Here is a 14,332-nt window from a genome sequence, read left to right as displayed (position 1 = left end):
TGTTTCACACGTGTCCTGTCAGACTTGGCCACATTGGAGCCAGTTTGCAAATTAATTGTTGGGCACAGTGCATGTCTGCCCCCTCACCAACAGCAAGGGTTTATTTTCTTTCACAAGAAAAAAAAGCTGCTCTTGCTCACAACTTCTATTTGCAGGATTTTGAAACCCTCCACCTACTCACCCCTCTGCCACAGCACAGGATTCTCCTCTGCACCCACAGTGTCCCTGGAGCTTTGGGGAGCCTTGGCTCAGCAGATCCCAAGTGCTGAGCTGCAGCCAGCCCTGAGCTGGGAATGCAGGAACACTGGCACCACTGTGCTCCTCAGTTATTTTCTCAAAATACAAATGACCACCTTGTGGTTCACACAGAGCAGTGGGAGGTCACTGTGGTGCTGCTTGGCCTCTGACAGTGCTGCTGTCAGGGCTACGCCCTTTCCATCTCAGATGTGGCTTTTGTGATTGCAAAAGACACTGCTTACAACCAGCTAAACAAAGGACAGGGAAGTCACTGGAAGAAATACTCCCCAGAAACAAAGCAGAGCACAGCCAGAAGTCCTTTAAAAGCTTCTGCTTGAACAGAAAAGCCATAAAAACCCCATGGCCTCCTGCCCTGCACAGAACAAGCTGTTCCCACTAGCCTAGGATTACCTTTCCCTTCCATGCCAGAGATGCTTTTTACTCTGCAGCTCCTTACAGATCCACTCCACTGCATGGCTCCATGCAGCCTGCAGAGCCTGCTGAAATACGAGTTTTGGATGATTCCTCTCTGTTCCTGCCTGCTGAAAAAGGTGCCACAGGGCTGGGAGCTTACAGTCCTGCCAGCCAGGCTTCAAGCGCAAAATGGAATTTCTTTATAGAAAGCCAGAACTACAACCAAAACCCAAGCAAGCACACAGCTCCCATAGCAGTCTTAGGCATGAGGGTTCACATTGCAGTTTGCAAAAGGATTTGCAGACCTCAAGTTGTATCAGTTGGATCCAATGTCAATCCTGCAGGCTGCAAACAGCAGCATGTGCTGGAGCAGCTCGGAGCAGTCCAGTTCCCTGTGTGAAGCCTGCTGGCTGCTGGTGTTGGGTGGGATCCTGAAAGTCCCCTAAGTGCCATGGGAATCATGGCTGGCATCTAGTAGTTATTTTCACTATGAACCATCAGAGCTGGCATCAGCCAAAGGCTTTAGGGCCATTCCTGTGCAGTGCCATAAACCAGGAATTTTAAACACCCCATAAAGAGGTCAGCCCAGAATAATGGCAGAGCAGAGGGAAACTATCCCAGGCTGGATACAGACTTCTAGGGCCAGTGGGAGAGCAGGTCTTATCATAACTATCAAAAATGCACAGGCCAGCCAAGTGGAAAACTGTGGGAAATGTGGGTGGCCCTGCAACTGTGGCTGGCTGGGTTTTAAATGGTTGTGAAAATGCCAAATCTTAGTCTTTGGGGTTTTTGGTTTTGTTTTTCATGGACTATTTTTCTTTCCCTTGGGTTACTCAGTATAGGAGAGACATGGAGCTCCCTGAGGCGAGTCAGGAGAGGGCTGTGAAGATGCCATCTCTTACAAGGAAAAGCTGAGGGAGCTGGGGCTGTTTAGGCTGGGGGAGAGATGACTGAGAGGGGAGCTTACCAATGCCTGTGAGCAGCTGCAGGGAGGGTGTTCTGAGGATGGAGCCAGGCTCTCCCCAGTGGTGCTGAACAGTGGGATGAGGTAACAGGAACACTGGAAGTTCCACCTGGACATGAAGAACTTCACTGCATGGGTGACTGGAACAGGCTGCACTGAGATATTCCCGTAGCCCTGGACACGATCCAGAGCACTGTGCTGAGGGGGCCAGCGGAGCAGGGGTGGAGGGATGGCCTGCAGGGCTCCCTGCCCAGCCCCGAGGGGACCCAGCGGAGCAGGGGTGGAGGGATGGCCTGCAGGGCTCCCTGCCCAGCCCCACTGTCCTCCGTGGCTCTGAGGCAGCACAGCACAAGGTGCAATGGAGCATGAAATCACAACTGAATAATAACCACGGAATATTCAGAGTTGGAAGGGACCCCTGAGGATCCTCAAGCCCAGCTCCTGGCCCTGCACAGGACACCCCAACAATCCCACCCTGTGCCTGAGAGAGGTGTCCAAACGCTTCTATAACTCAGACAGGCTCGGGGCTGTGAGCACTGCCTGTTCCAGTGCCCGACCACCCTCTGGGTGAAAATCCTTTTCTAATACCCAGCCTAACCCTCCCCTGACACAGATTCAGGCCATTCCCTCAGGTCCTGTCACTGCTCATGGGAGCCAAGAGCTCGGAGCTGCCCCTCGTGAGGAAGCTGTAAGCAGCGCTGAGGTGTCCCCTTCAGCCTCCTTTCCTCCAGGCTGACCAGCCCAAGCGTGCCTCACCACAAGAACCCATAAACGCAAAAATCTTTTCGCAAAACGCGGATCCGGCCGAGGCCGGCTCCCAGCGCCTCCCTCCCGTGCGCAGGCGCAGCGCCGTCCGCGCAGGCGCAGCACCCGCCGCGCTCCGCTGCCGCCGCGCGGGGCTGCCCGGACCCGCCTGAGGAGCGGCCGCTGCCCGCGCCCCCGCCCCGCCGGCGGAGCAGCAGCGCACCGCGGCCGGCAGCGCTCCCGGGGACAGCCGCCCTGCCGCCCGCCTGGGGAGCGGCGCGTCCCCCGGCTCCGGGAGACCTCTCCCTCCTTGCTCAGGGCGGCGTGAGGCGGCGGCGCCGCGCGGTGAGTACGGGCCGGGGAGCGGCCGGGGCCCAGCCGGCGGGGCTGGCGGAGCGGGGGAGCGCTGCGAGCTTCGGGCGTCGTGGGGGGAAAGGGGGAAGGTTTCCCCCGCCGAGGAGCCCCGCGCTCGTAGCTCTGCGTGCGCCCTGGTGGAAAAGGCTTCAACCGACCCTGAGCTCGGTGCCAGCATGGAAATAACAGCACTGTGTGTGTGCCCTCCCTTCCTTCCTTCTGCTGTCGGCCACGAGCCTCTCCAGCTCTCGTTAGCGCCTTCTGAAAGGAAACCCGGGCCCGTTTGTCCCCAGGGCAGCACAATGCTCTGACAGGCTTTGTGCAGGCAGCTGGACTGGGATGGGCCTGGTGGGTCCCTTCCAAGCCGGGATATTGGGTGATACTCTGTGCATACAGCTCTCTGCAGCGCTGTTGTGTCCGGCCAGGCACCCTCCCCGAGCACCCATACATGCTTTGAGCCAGCTACAAAGTGAGTTTACAGGCTGTTCTGTCATACGAGCATTGCTCATGATAGCCCAAACATGCAAGTGCAAAAGAAGAGGAAAAACAAGCTCTTAAGTCCACAGCATGCTGAACTCTCCCATACTTGCTTGGTACTGAAACATTTCAATGGACCTTGCAAGTACTGTCATAATGTCATAGTGCAGTAACCTTTGTCTTTCCAGACTGTAGGTCATAACTCCTCATAGCTGCTCAAACAGCATTTTTGCTATTTCTAATCTGAGATGCAGAAAACTCACCCTTATCAGGTTGTATTTGGACCTCTGAAGCCTGCTGAAGGCACAAAAGGTAGAGAAGAGGTCCAAATTAAAACTGCTTTTCTCGGGGAAGTTGGAATGGGCCTGGAAGTTGTGATCTGTAGCAGTTAGACAAAGGCAGAAGGTGGGAATGAGGACCTCTGAAAACGAATGAATTAGTAAAATGGAAGTAGTAATACTTCAGATGACAGCTGTGCCTGCTGACATCTCTTCCCATCACAGAGCTGGCTAACTTAAGCTTCTGCTCCTCTGGTTCCTGATGATTTCCAGTCCCATTCCAACCTCTCTGAAAAAAACAATTAGTTTTAGTTTGGATCTCTCCTCTGCCTTCCTGCTCGTGGGTGGAGAACGATTCACCCTGGTGCTGTGAGGGCATCCATTCCAGATGGAGTGGGCACTGCCTCTGGACAAAAGCTCATCCATCCCCCTTCACTCATCAGGAGTGAAGCTCAGAGGGCAGCTTTGGAAGTGGTGACAAGAGTGGCTCAACAGAGAGCCTCCACTTTTCACCAAGTGAGTTGCTTTGGCTTGTGTCTAGCTTGAGAAATCAGAATACTAACCCCAGGGCTTGGTTGGTAAAGGATTTGTTGCTCTTTTTGGAAACTGTTGTGATTACATTGCACCATTTCTGAGTCTACATCAAGTATCCAGGGCATGATCCAAGACTAGGGTAAGGCCTTTGCCAAAAAGTATAGACTCACTCTTTCCAGCTGAGTCATACCAGCAGATAAAGCTTTTAAAAAAAATTAAATAATAGTGGCAAGGCTAAAAAAAACCCTAGAGAAGTTAATCCCTGCTGCAAATAGGTCTTAAAGTTTGAGCAGTTATGGTTCTTGGGTTTACGACAGAGGGTTGGCATCTGGGAAGCTGGTCTGCTGTTGCTTTTCTTAGCTGAACTCTTCAAACTTGTCACTTGATAGTTCTTCCCCTCTCTTTTTGTCCCAGTGCTTTAGATGTTGTGTATTTTTCAGCAGCTGTTTTGGGTGCTGTATGATATTTGAGTTGGTTTTGAGCACACGCTGGCAGTGTGAGGCACTGCCCGCACACATCAGTTAGTATTTGTGACAGGGTTTTTGATTAAAACAATTTAAAGCGGACAGGTGAGCATTGTAGGTAAGAAACACATGCCTGAGGCTTCCTCTTCAGTTTATGTGCACTGGATAACTTGAGAGACTTTTATCTAACCAGTGTGGCTTTTCATCACAAGCAGAGACTTCAGCTTTTGGGAAAGGGGGAGGATGATACCAGCACGCCCCAATAAAAAGGTTACTCAGTGTTTTATTGCAGACCTTTCAGCTCTCAGTCTGGGAGACTCTTTCTGTAGCATCTGCTGGGAGAGTTCTGTGTGGACAGCACTGGCTTAAAGGCTGCCTTTGTGAGGTCTGAACAAGCTTACCCTTCAGTGGTAAGGAAAGCTAGCTGATTATTCTCCCCTTCCAGGGTAAATGGACTGGTAAAGAATTCAAACATTCTTGAGAAAGGTACAGACTTGGTATTGACATACTGATGTGCCAAACCCATGGTGTAGGAACACCTCTTGGTGTGTTAATTGCTGAGTTAGTCTGTAGAATATGAAGGAACAGCTTGCTGGCTCCTCAGATGGATTTATTCCAAAATGTGACTGATCCATTCCAAAGCAGTGCACTGTGCTACTCACTCTAGACCTGTCAGAATTGAAATTTTGTTTCTGCTTGGGAAAGGTCTGCTGCTGCCTTTGCACTGGAATTCCAAAATCCTGCACACATACACCAGTAGGACCTGAATGTTTTTGGGAGGGAAGATGACAGCAGGGAGGGCTGGCAATGCAATGGAAGCCAGCTAATAAGCATGTGGAAAAGTATTGGTGCCTGCTTATTAAGGAAGTGTGCAGGGAACCTCCTCTGCCTGCAGGAACTGGCTCTGGCAGCACGTGGAGATCAGACTGTGCCACAGTGGGAGCATCAGCAGCTCTGCTGCTGAGGGTCTGAAGTGAGTTCAAGTGGCTCCAAGAGCTGTGGATGGTGAAAGGAGGAAGTGGGAAGGAGCTGTCAGGTAAACATGAGTGGCCACCAAATCAGGTGACATGAGGAGCAGCACAGGAGCAGGTCTGGGGATAGCGGGGCACGGGGCTGGCTGAGGCAAGAGGTGAGTCAGGCAGGGGAGAACAAGAGCAACTGGTTGAGGGAAAACAGGATGCAGTTGTGAAACCAGTCCTGTTGGGTGACAGGTTATTATTTGCTCTGGAACGTGGTAATCTTTGGCTTGGATTGTGAGGAGGGGACAAAGACAACAAAGTAGGAATCTTTAATTTGCAAATTTCACCTTGCTTGAGAAACCAGGCAAAACCAAATATTGTTGTGACTTCCAGAAGGATCTTCCTGTCCTGGGCACGAAGGAGAATGTTCCCTGCTCAGTAAAGAGCTGATAGCAGGAGGTGCTGTTTCTCTTGGATCAATAGTGTAAAGAGAGTTCAGTCTCAATGCCAGCTGTCCAGAGAATCTCTAGTGAAGAGCACGTATCTTACTCATGGAAAGTCCCCTGAGGGAGACAGAGCTGTAGCAGCCTCCAGTAGTAAGTACTTGGTCTAGGATCAGCTGTGGGATACAGCAAAGGGTCCTCAGCCTTTAACTGGTTGGTACACGTGAGAATAAAAGCAAACTGACTACAGATACAAAGAGCAGCTGTTTGAATGGCTGCATTTGGCAGTAATCCAAGAGGTTTGCAGGTTGAAGGGCATTGGCATTGAAACTTCATAGTAAGAATAACTACTATTAAATGGTTCTTTATTCTGCAGTGGTTGCATTGATTGCTACAAGCAGCTGGTTCTTGCAGGAAATACTAATATTTAAAAATAAGTAACTTGTGAGATGGTGGCTTTGTGTTTGTAGGACCTGCTCAAGTAAAGCTTAGACACTTAAAATTAACTCAGTATTTGGAGTTGTTATTGTTAAGAGCATTGTAGGAGCGAGGAGGTCAGACCATGAAGTACAAAGTGTTTTTACAACACAAATTATAATTATTTTCTAACTGTAGTCAGGTATAAAGTTTGGGGTTAAAGGCTCAATAGTGACACATGCCCCTATTAAAGCTGAGAGATTTGTGACATTAGTTCTGAAAAATTCTAGTTCTTTGTTTCAGCCTTGTGCTACTTAACAGACACATTCTTTACCCATTTCTTTACTCTGGAGACAGAAAACCCAAAGCAAAGTAGGCACTTTAGTTTAAAGGTTTGAGAACAGCTGACACAAATTGCCACAGAAGTCAAGCTGATGCAACTTAGTGCTGGATCTAGCAAAAACATAACATGGTGTTTAGGCACTGATTTTTAATGCTTAGTGTTTGTAGCACTTGTGAGAAAAAAATTGCAGGAATCCTCAAGAAGGGAACATTTCAGGAGGATTAAGGCAGCTGCAGGTCATTGATTTAGTAAAACTTTGCTGCATTCAATGCAATCTGAACTGAAAAGTTGGGTGATGGGATTTAATTACCTTCCTATTCCAATATTTGTTGTTAGATTTTTTTTCTCTCCATTCTTCCCCTTGGAAAAAAGTTCTCTAGTACTTCTGTGGTATTGTTTACTCCAGAGACATCTGAGCAATTCACAAAGGCAAGCAGACAGCATGTTTTATTATCAAATGAGTAATAGCTAATTCCAGTTTACAGATGGAGTGAAGGCTTGGGACTAGACTTGCCCTTAAAGATGCGAGTGAGTGACCTGCCTAAAACAGGACTAACATTGGAGCTTTATTCCTGTGACTTGGCTTTATCTGTATTGCAGCATAAAATAACTTTTTCCTTACTCTTTGGCTACTGAGCTGTAGCTTAGTTTTACTAATTGAACTCCAGCTGCTCTCTCTGCTGGAGAACAGTCCCTTGCAGGAGCACCAGCACAATGTATTCCCCACATAGTGTTTGTGCTGGTGGAGATGTTTGCCTGCATTTTCCTGCTAACATTAAAGTAAAATAGATGGTGCTGCTCAGGATGGCAGCATTTCCTGCTGCTGACAGCAGAGCCCATTGCTACCTGCGAGGCAAGTCTGACCTCAGTGTTCTTTTGGAAGAGAACCTCCTGTGGTTTTCTCTTGGCTTTTCTCTGCAATCCCTCATTCTCCCTCCCTTTGCCAGGAAATCCCTTCTCCTGCCAACAGGAGCCAGTGGAATGTGCTGTTTGTTTACATTCTCACTCCTTCATCCTACTAACCTTCCCACCCCCCAGCTGTAATCCTAACAGGCTCGGCTGAGCCCTTCATCCTTCTGAGGGAGCACTGCTCCACTGAGTAATTGCAGATACAAGGCTTGCTGCAAGGAGCTGTCCCCACCAGACTCTTCTTGGTGGGGGTGAGGCATTTATTGCTTTTAAAGCCATTTGAAATTCTTGAAGGGGTTTGTAGTGCTTCAAAGGAAAAAACAAAAGCACACACTTAATGTCATTGCTAAAGGTAGGAGCAGGTTGTCTGGACTTGTAGCATGTTGCCATCCCTGCCTAGGAAAGCCCTTAAAGCCCAGTTTCCAGAGGGTTTTATAATAATCCAAGTGAGGAAATCCTGTGTTTACAGCACTTATGGAAATTGCCATTTTGAGCCTGTCCCCCTGTTTGATCTATTCACATACTTTATCTTATCTGACTTTAGCTGTTTGGCAAGGATTATAAATCTTTAAGCAGAGACTGTCCTCCCCTTTGTTTTACAGCCTGGTCACTGCTAGGGTTTTCTTGGGTAGCTTGATGTGTAGCTGGTCTGGTGCTGTCCTGCTGGAAGACTTTATTGTTTGTGTGCAGAACAATTCCTTACACGAATGCTTCCTTAATACTTCTCTGTAGCACCAAATAATGATTACCCTTCAATTGCATTTTCTTATATCATCACTCAAGCCTTTGCACTGTCTTGGATCAATGTGTGTACGGAAGGCTGTGGCAGCTTGTTTCCCATTTCCACCTTTCCCTTTCTGTTTCTGCACTGTGCTAAAAGGGTCTCACTTGTTAGCTTGAGGAACAGAGCACACTGGATACACTTCTATACCAGTGTTAGCTGATCCTGTCCCCTCCTGTCCCTAGCTGAGTGGTTCAGAAAGCTTTCCACCAGCTGCAAGACACATCAGAATTCAGTACTGGGAGTTCAACCATCAGCATATGATGCTTGGGAGTAAATTAAGCTTTAGAAGCATGTCAGTTGATTATTTTCCCTGCATTTCTCTGAGAGTCTGACATTTCCTCCTCCCTACAGAGCAGCCTGCCCTCCGGAGGAGTAGCTGGAGCCTGTTCTGGAGCGCATCTGACTGCTACTGCCAACGAGGCCCCAGCCAGCCACGATGTACTGCCTTCAGTGGTTGCTACCTGTCCTGCTCATACCCAAGCCCCTCAACCCAGCATTGTGGTTCAGTCACTCGATGTTCATGGGATTCTACCTGCTCAGTTTTCTCCTGGAACGGAAACCTTGCACAATTTGTGCCTTGGTCTTCCTGGCAGCTCTGTTCCTCATTTGCTACAGCTGCTGGGGGAACTGCTTCTTGTATCACTGCACAGGATCCCAGTTGCCGGAATCAGCTCATGATCCCAACATAGTGGGCACCTAGAAAATCATAATCTTCCAGTCTGATGAGGGCTCTTGTTTTGCTTTTTAAAAAAGGGGTGGGGCTGGGGAGGGAGGAGTGGGGTGTTGGATGTGGGACTGGAGTAAGGACAACCTATTTCCTGTAACTGTGCGTGGACTGGAGTGGCAAATTCTTCCCACTCTGCCTGTGAAATTTGACTTGTTTACAGTGTGAACTCTGGCAGCACCACCTGCTTTTTTAGAAGCAGAAGTCTTTTTTTTCTTTCCCGTATCACCGGGAGCAGACACCAGCCCTCTCAGCTGAGAACTGCTGGAAGCCTGAGCTGCTGGCCCCTGCCCAGCTGGGAGTGCTGGAGTTGTGTGTCACTTGTCTGCATTAGGCCATGGTGGTCTAACTCAGGGCTCTTGGCCCACTGATCCTGCTTGAATAGCTACACGATTCTCTCAGTCTCTCTTTGTGGGGAGCAGCCTTCCCACCTTGCTGATCAAGGGCGAGTGCAACAGCTCACAGATGAACTTGGCCAAAAGCTGCTGGAGCCAGAGGCAGTTGAGTCATCTCCTCCTGCTCAGCCTGCCAAAGAGATGTGTACACTGTCCAAGTGCTTTCTGAACTCTTTGCTCCGAGATCCCAGCCTGAAAGCCTCAGTTATGCTGCTGCTTTTATAAAGCCTGACAGGCAGTAGAGACTCTCTCTTCTCCTTCTACATATCCTGGGTTTACCAAGGTATTGACTGTTGGGAGAAAGAACCAGCATGCTGCAAGACACTTTTGGTTTTGGAAGCCACTGTGAACTTTATACAAAACTCATGCTAGCCCGAAAGGCTGGGTGTGGGCAGGGCAGGAGAGGATCCATGAGGTGGAGGCATGGCTTGAAGCAGTAAATGCTTAAGCCATTTTCAGAGATAATGGTTTTTGGGCCAGAGGTGGCAGAAGGTGCTGGTGCTACTGACTAGAGAAGGGCAGAGGCTGGAAGAATGCCTGGTGTCTCCAGTTTCCCTGGCAGAAGGATGTCAAAAATCCAAGGTGATGGTGGGTCGGGCCTACAGCCTGGGGCAGAGGTGGGTTTGTGAGAAGCTTTAGAGGTTGACACAAAACACTTACCTCTAGACTTTGAAGGTTTCCCTCCCCTTTGCCATCTGTTTGTCTTTCCTTCAGTCTTCTGGTGGAGAGCAGCAGAAGTGGCTGTTGCTGTCCTGAGGCAGTTCAAGCTATGAGGTTGTGAAACTTCCAGAGTATTGTTTGTTCATTGCACAGCTGTTCAAAATGTTTAATAAAGCTTTATAAACTTTGGTCTATGGCCTCCTGCCCAGCATGATGCATTGGCTGCTCATTGTGGATGCCTCAGCCCAGCAATCACGTGTCCCTGCATTGTTCTGTTCCCAGCACAGCAACCCCAGCAGTCCCCAGCAAGAGGCAGAGCCTGTTTGCCCTGTAGCTCCCAGTACTGACTCTTCTTGACTGTTTAGGGTGACCTGGGAGCCAGACTGGCAATTCCTAAACAGCCTCATCTCACAAGCAGAAGCACCTCCTGTGTTGTGTGTGCCTGCACTTCTGTGACAGATTCCCCTTTTTCTTGCTGCTTAGGAAATGAAACCCTCGAGCTGTGTCCTGGAAGCTGCTAATCCCCAGCGACAGTAAAAGTGTCTGCTGGGTGTGCACGTGGTGTAAGGCCATCCCATGACACCACATCACCCCAGCCTGTCCCTCTGCTCAGGGCAGCCCAGCTGCCACCAGCCATCCAGGGGGACACCCGTGCTGGTGTGAGCCCTTCCCCAGCCTTGGCCATGCCCTGTGTACAATGGGGAGAGAAAGACTCTGGGATTTAACAGCACCCAAAAACACCTGAGAGTGTTAAAGGGTGTGGGAGCTGTAAGCTTGTTGCTGGAGCTGAAATAAGCTTGGCTTTATCCCTTGCTCTGAAGACCAGGCCCAAGAGTTCAGGGTATATTATTGTTTACATGATTAAAGAAAAGCTTGTGCCACATCAAAAATAGATGTGACAACTCTGTCACCTGTCAGGCTGAGGGAAATCCCAGTAGCTGTCACATCAACTCAGGCATAAGTAACAAATGGAAAGGAGAGGGGAGGGCACCCATTGCAAGCCATGGCACAGCTGTGCTCTGAGCAACTTGTACGTTTTAATGTATTTAAGCTAGTGCACTCTGTTCTGTCAGGAGGACACGTCTGTTGCTTACTAGCCAAGTTGCACTTTACAGCAATTTAAATAAATGCTAGCCACCAAGGCAGACTATGCTTTGGATGAGAGCAAGCCCTGGCTTTGTATGTGGGGTTCAAGACAAGGTGCAGCTGCGGGCTCTTGCCTTGTATGAAACCCATCTCAAAAAAAGCACTTCAAAAGAGGGAGGCTGCAGGACAGCTTTCAATGGGATAAGAAGCCTCCCACCCCTACTGCAGAGAAGGAGCACTCTTTGATGTGCACACAGCGCTCTCCAGCACTCTCTCACCCTCCTTAGGGCCCTGAGATACCATCTTCATTGTGAAGATAGAAAAGTAAAGCAACTTCGTCATGGTCAGACAGAAAGCCTCGGGCAGAAGGAGGAACCCAACCGAGTCTCACATCCCATGCTAATGCCTGGTTCATCCTTCTCCATAAAGAGACTGTGAAAAACCAGCCTGTGACTGCAGAACAGGTCAAACCCGATGGCTTCTGAAAAGCAGCATCACAGCTTCCCTGCCTGTGCTCCACAGATGGGGCTGAGCCTGGACAGACGCAGCCAGAGTGCTCACCAGGCATTTGCCAGCTCCATGGAAAAATGCTCACACTAGACGTTCTGCCCTTCTCTGCCAGAAGAACAGTGGGGTGGCTCTGTCCCTGGGTGTCCTGGGGGCACCATGGGGTCTCTGTGTGGGGACCACACATGTGGGCAGCTGCACCAGTGGCTCAAAGCAGTGGGATTTAGAGCACAACCACTGCTGTGTCTGGCCCCACTGAGCCTGGACACTGCCTGCAGGTGTCACTTGACACTTTGGCACTGAGTGAGTGTCATTACCTTGCTGAATTACAGAGTGTCCATCTGCCCTGATGCTCCCTGGATACAGGAGCTGGAGCCTTAAGCTGTTCCTTTGTCTTTCCATATGAGGGAGAGATCATTTTCTTTTCTAGGTCACATAACAAATCAGTGACACAGCAGGGTCAATAAAGGAAAAAAAAAAAACCAAAACAACAAAACAAAAGCCAGCCCAGGTTCCAATCCTTAGAAACAGAGATGCATCTTGGCTCAGGCAGTCCTTGGACTCATGAGTAGACCCTTAGGGTCCAGGGGCTTTTCATACTCCTCTTCAACCCTTCTCAGGGAGAGGGAGTATCCCCAGGATGAGCAGCTGGAATACCACAAGGCTTGCTTTTTTTTTTTTTTTTTTTAAGCTTTAGATCTGGCTGATATCCATGGTAGTGCATCATCTTAGGATCTGATACTTGGCAGTTGAGCTCCCCAGCACTGCTCAGGGTGCAGGTCGGAATCAGCCTGCTCTCCCAGCATCTGCCTCTCAGCCAGGGATCTTGCTGGGTGACTAGTGCCTCCTGCATGGATTCTCTTCCTGCCCACCCTGAGACAAGCCCACAACATGGCCTTACAAACAGCAGCAGCCAGAGGAAAGAGGCTGATCCCACGGAGGAGCCATTTGGGCTGGAAGCACCCACCAGTGGCTCAGGAAGGAGCCAAGTCTGGAGGCACAGTCCCACTGACAATAGCACCACCCTCGTCCCCTCATGCTGTCACTCAGGCTGGTCCAGCCAATCTCCTGAGGCAGGCAGACCACAAACATCGCTCAGGGTCACAGGTAGCCCTGCCCTGCAGCTTTTCTCTGGCACCAGGTGGTTTCCCAGCCGTGGGAGGTAAGCTACAGTCAGGTAAGGACTTCAGCCCTCCCCCAGAGCCTGAAGATTACCCCTTGGCAACAGGGTTTTGCTTCTCTTCCAGCAAAGGCAAATCCTCTGGTACTAGGGCAAGGGAGGACAGATGGCTCAGGTGCCACCCAGACCTGCTGCTGGAGGGGATGAGATCCAAGTGACAACAGGCTGTGTCCTCTGAGTGAACACATGCTGGCAGCCTCCTGTCCACCCCTTGTTACCAGTGAGTAACAGGCACTGTGGGAGTTCTGGTGGCACTGCCAGTAAAACCTGAGAGCTTGACACAGGGGGACAGTCCTGCTGTGAACCAACCCTTTAACATACAGCACCCTGCTCCTGCCCCAGGAGACCTTCTGCTGCATTTAGGCTGTGGGAGAGACCCCAGACCCTCAGCACAACTCGGGATTTGCAGTTCAGGGCTGACTCTGTGTACTCAAAAGCATTTGTCCTGTGGGAGCCAGGAGTCCATGTTCTTGGGGAGTGCTGCCACTGAGCTTTGGGTAAGTGAAGGGGATGCTCAAGTCAAACAACTCATCCTTGCCATTTTAGAGCCCATTGCCAACACAAACTGCACAGCACAGGACCCCTGCCTCCTCACTAGAGCTGCTCAGGGGCAGCCACAGCCCCCCCCAATACCCTCCTAAGATGTTTCAGCTGCCACTGAGACTGAGGACAAGACGGGGAGAGGAAGAAGCAAACTGCCATAGGCAGGGCTTGGAAGTTCTGAATCCAGTCCCCTCATCCCCTGCACACAAACCACCTCAGTTCCCCTGCACCTCCCCAGAGGTCAGGCTGACAGCACCCTGGCCTCCCCCAGCACCCATCTCCTCATCCATTTCACCCCCCATGGCCATCCCATTCTCAGACAGGAACACCAAAGGTGCAGATCTGAGGGCATTGTTCAGACACCAAGGGACCTGCACACAAGAGATAATCCCTCAATTGCTTAATTCTTTTAAAGACAAACAAAACATAAAGCATTGAACTTTTAAGGTGACAAGACGGAGTCACCAGTCTGTGTGTGAAGAGGGAGCAGCCAGACTGGGGGCTTGGGGCACTAAAGCCACCCCAGACTGTGGTGATGATGGTAGTGGTGAAGGAGCAGCAGCAGCATCCACTGTGAATTTAGAAAACCCCCTATGCCTTGCACTGTGCTGTATGTCAATTACTTCATCACTGAGTGAGGGATCCACTCAGCACCCACTGATTACCTTAACTCAGCAGGCTTGTTTCTTAGAGTTGCTGATAAAGCAGATTCTGCTGAAGGGAGGCTGCCCCTGTCCTGTCCCCCCAGCCCAGCCTGGGTGGCTTCACTCAGGGACACTGTGCCCTGTGCTCTGGCAGCACAAGCACCACCCCTGCCCTGCGCTGTGCTTGCTTTGGGCCACACAATGGCAGAGTGTCCCAGGCTGGGGGCACATGGAGCACCCCTCAGGCCTGACTGCAGTGACTGTGTCGCTTG

General features: G+C 50.3%; 1 protein-coding gene across 2 annotated transcripts; it reads left to right on the top strand.

The window, feature by feature from the left end:
• The first annotated feature begins 2,491 nt into the window (after positions 1–2,491).
• On the top strand, positions 2,492–10,289 carry LOC121359685 (BLCAP apoptosis inducing factor). Of its 2 annotated transcripts, none has more exons than XM_041478804.1 (2): positions 2,492–2,704; positions 8,673–10,289. In XM_041478804.1, exon 2 carries the CDS (start codon positions 8,758–8,760, stop codon positions 9,019–9,021), a length of 264 nt encoding a protein of 87 aa, XP_041334738.1. In that variant the 5' UTR covers positions 2,492–2,704; positions 8,673–8,757; the 3' UTR covers positions 9,022–10,289. The 2 variants fall into 2 exon arrangements, with proteins under 2 accessions (XP_041334738.1, XP_041334739.1); XM_041478805.1 differs by lacking the exon at positions 2,492–2,704 and adding an exon at positions 2,741–3,182.
• The last annotated feature ends 4,043 nt before the right edge of the window (positions 10,290–14,332 follow it).

This window comes from Pyrgilauda ruficollis, unplaced genomic scaffold (genome assembly GCF_017590135.1).
Source record: "Pyrgilauda ruficollis isolate IOZ18807 unplaced genomic scaffold, ASM1759013v1 scaffold46, whole genome shotgun sequence".
NCBI lineage: Eukaryota > Metazoa > Chordata > Aves > Passeriformes > Passeridae > Pyrgilauda > Pyrgilauda ruficollis.
Note: the sequence above shows the minus strand (reverse complement) of the source record. Positions and strands in the feature narration are given on the sequence as shown.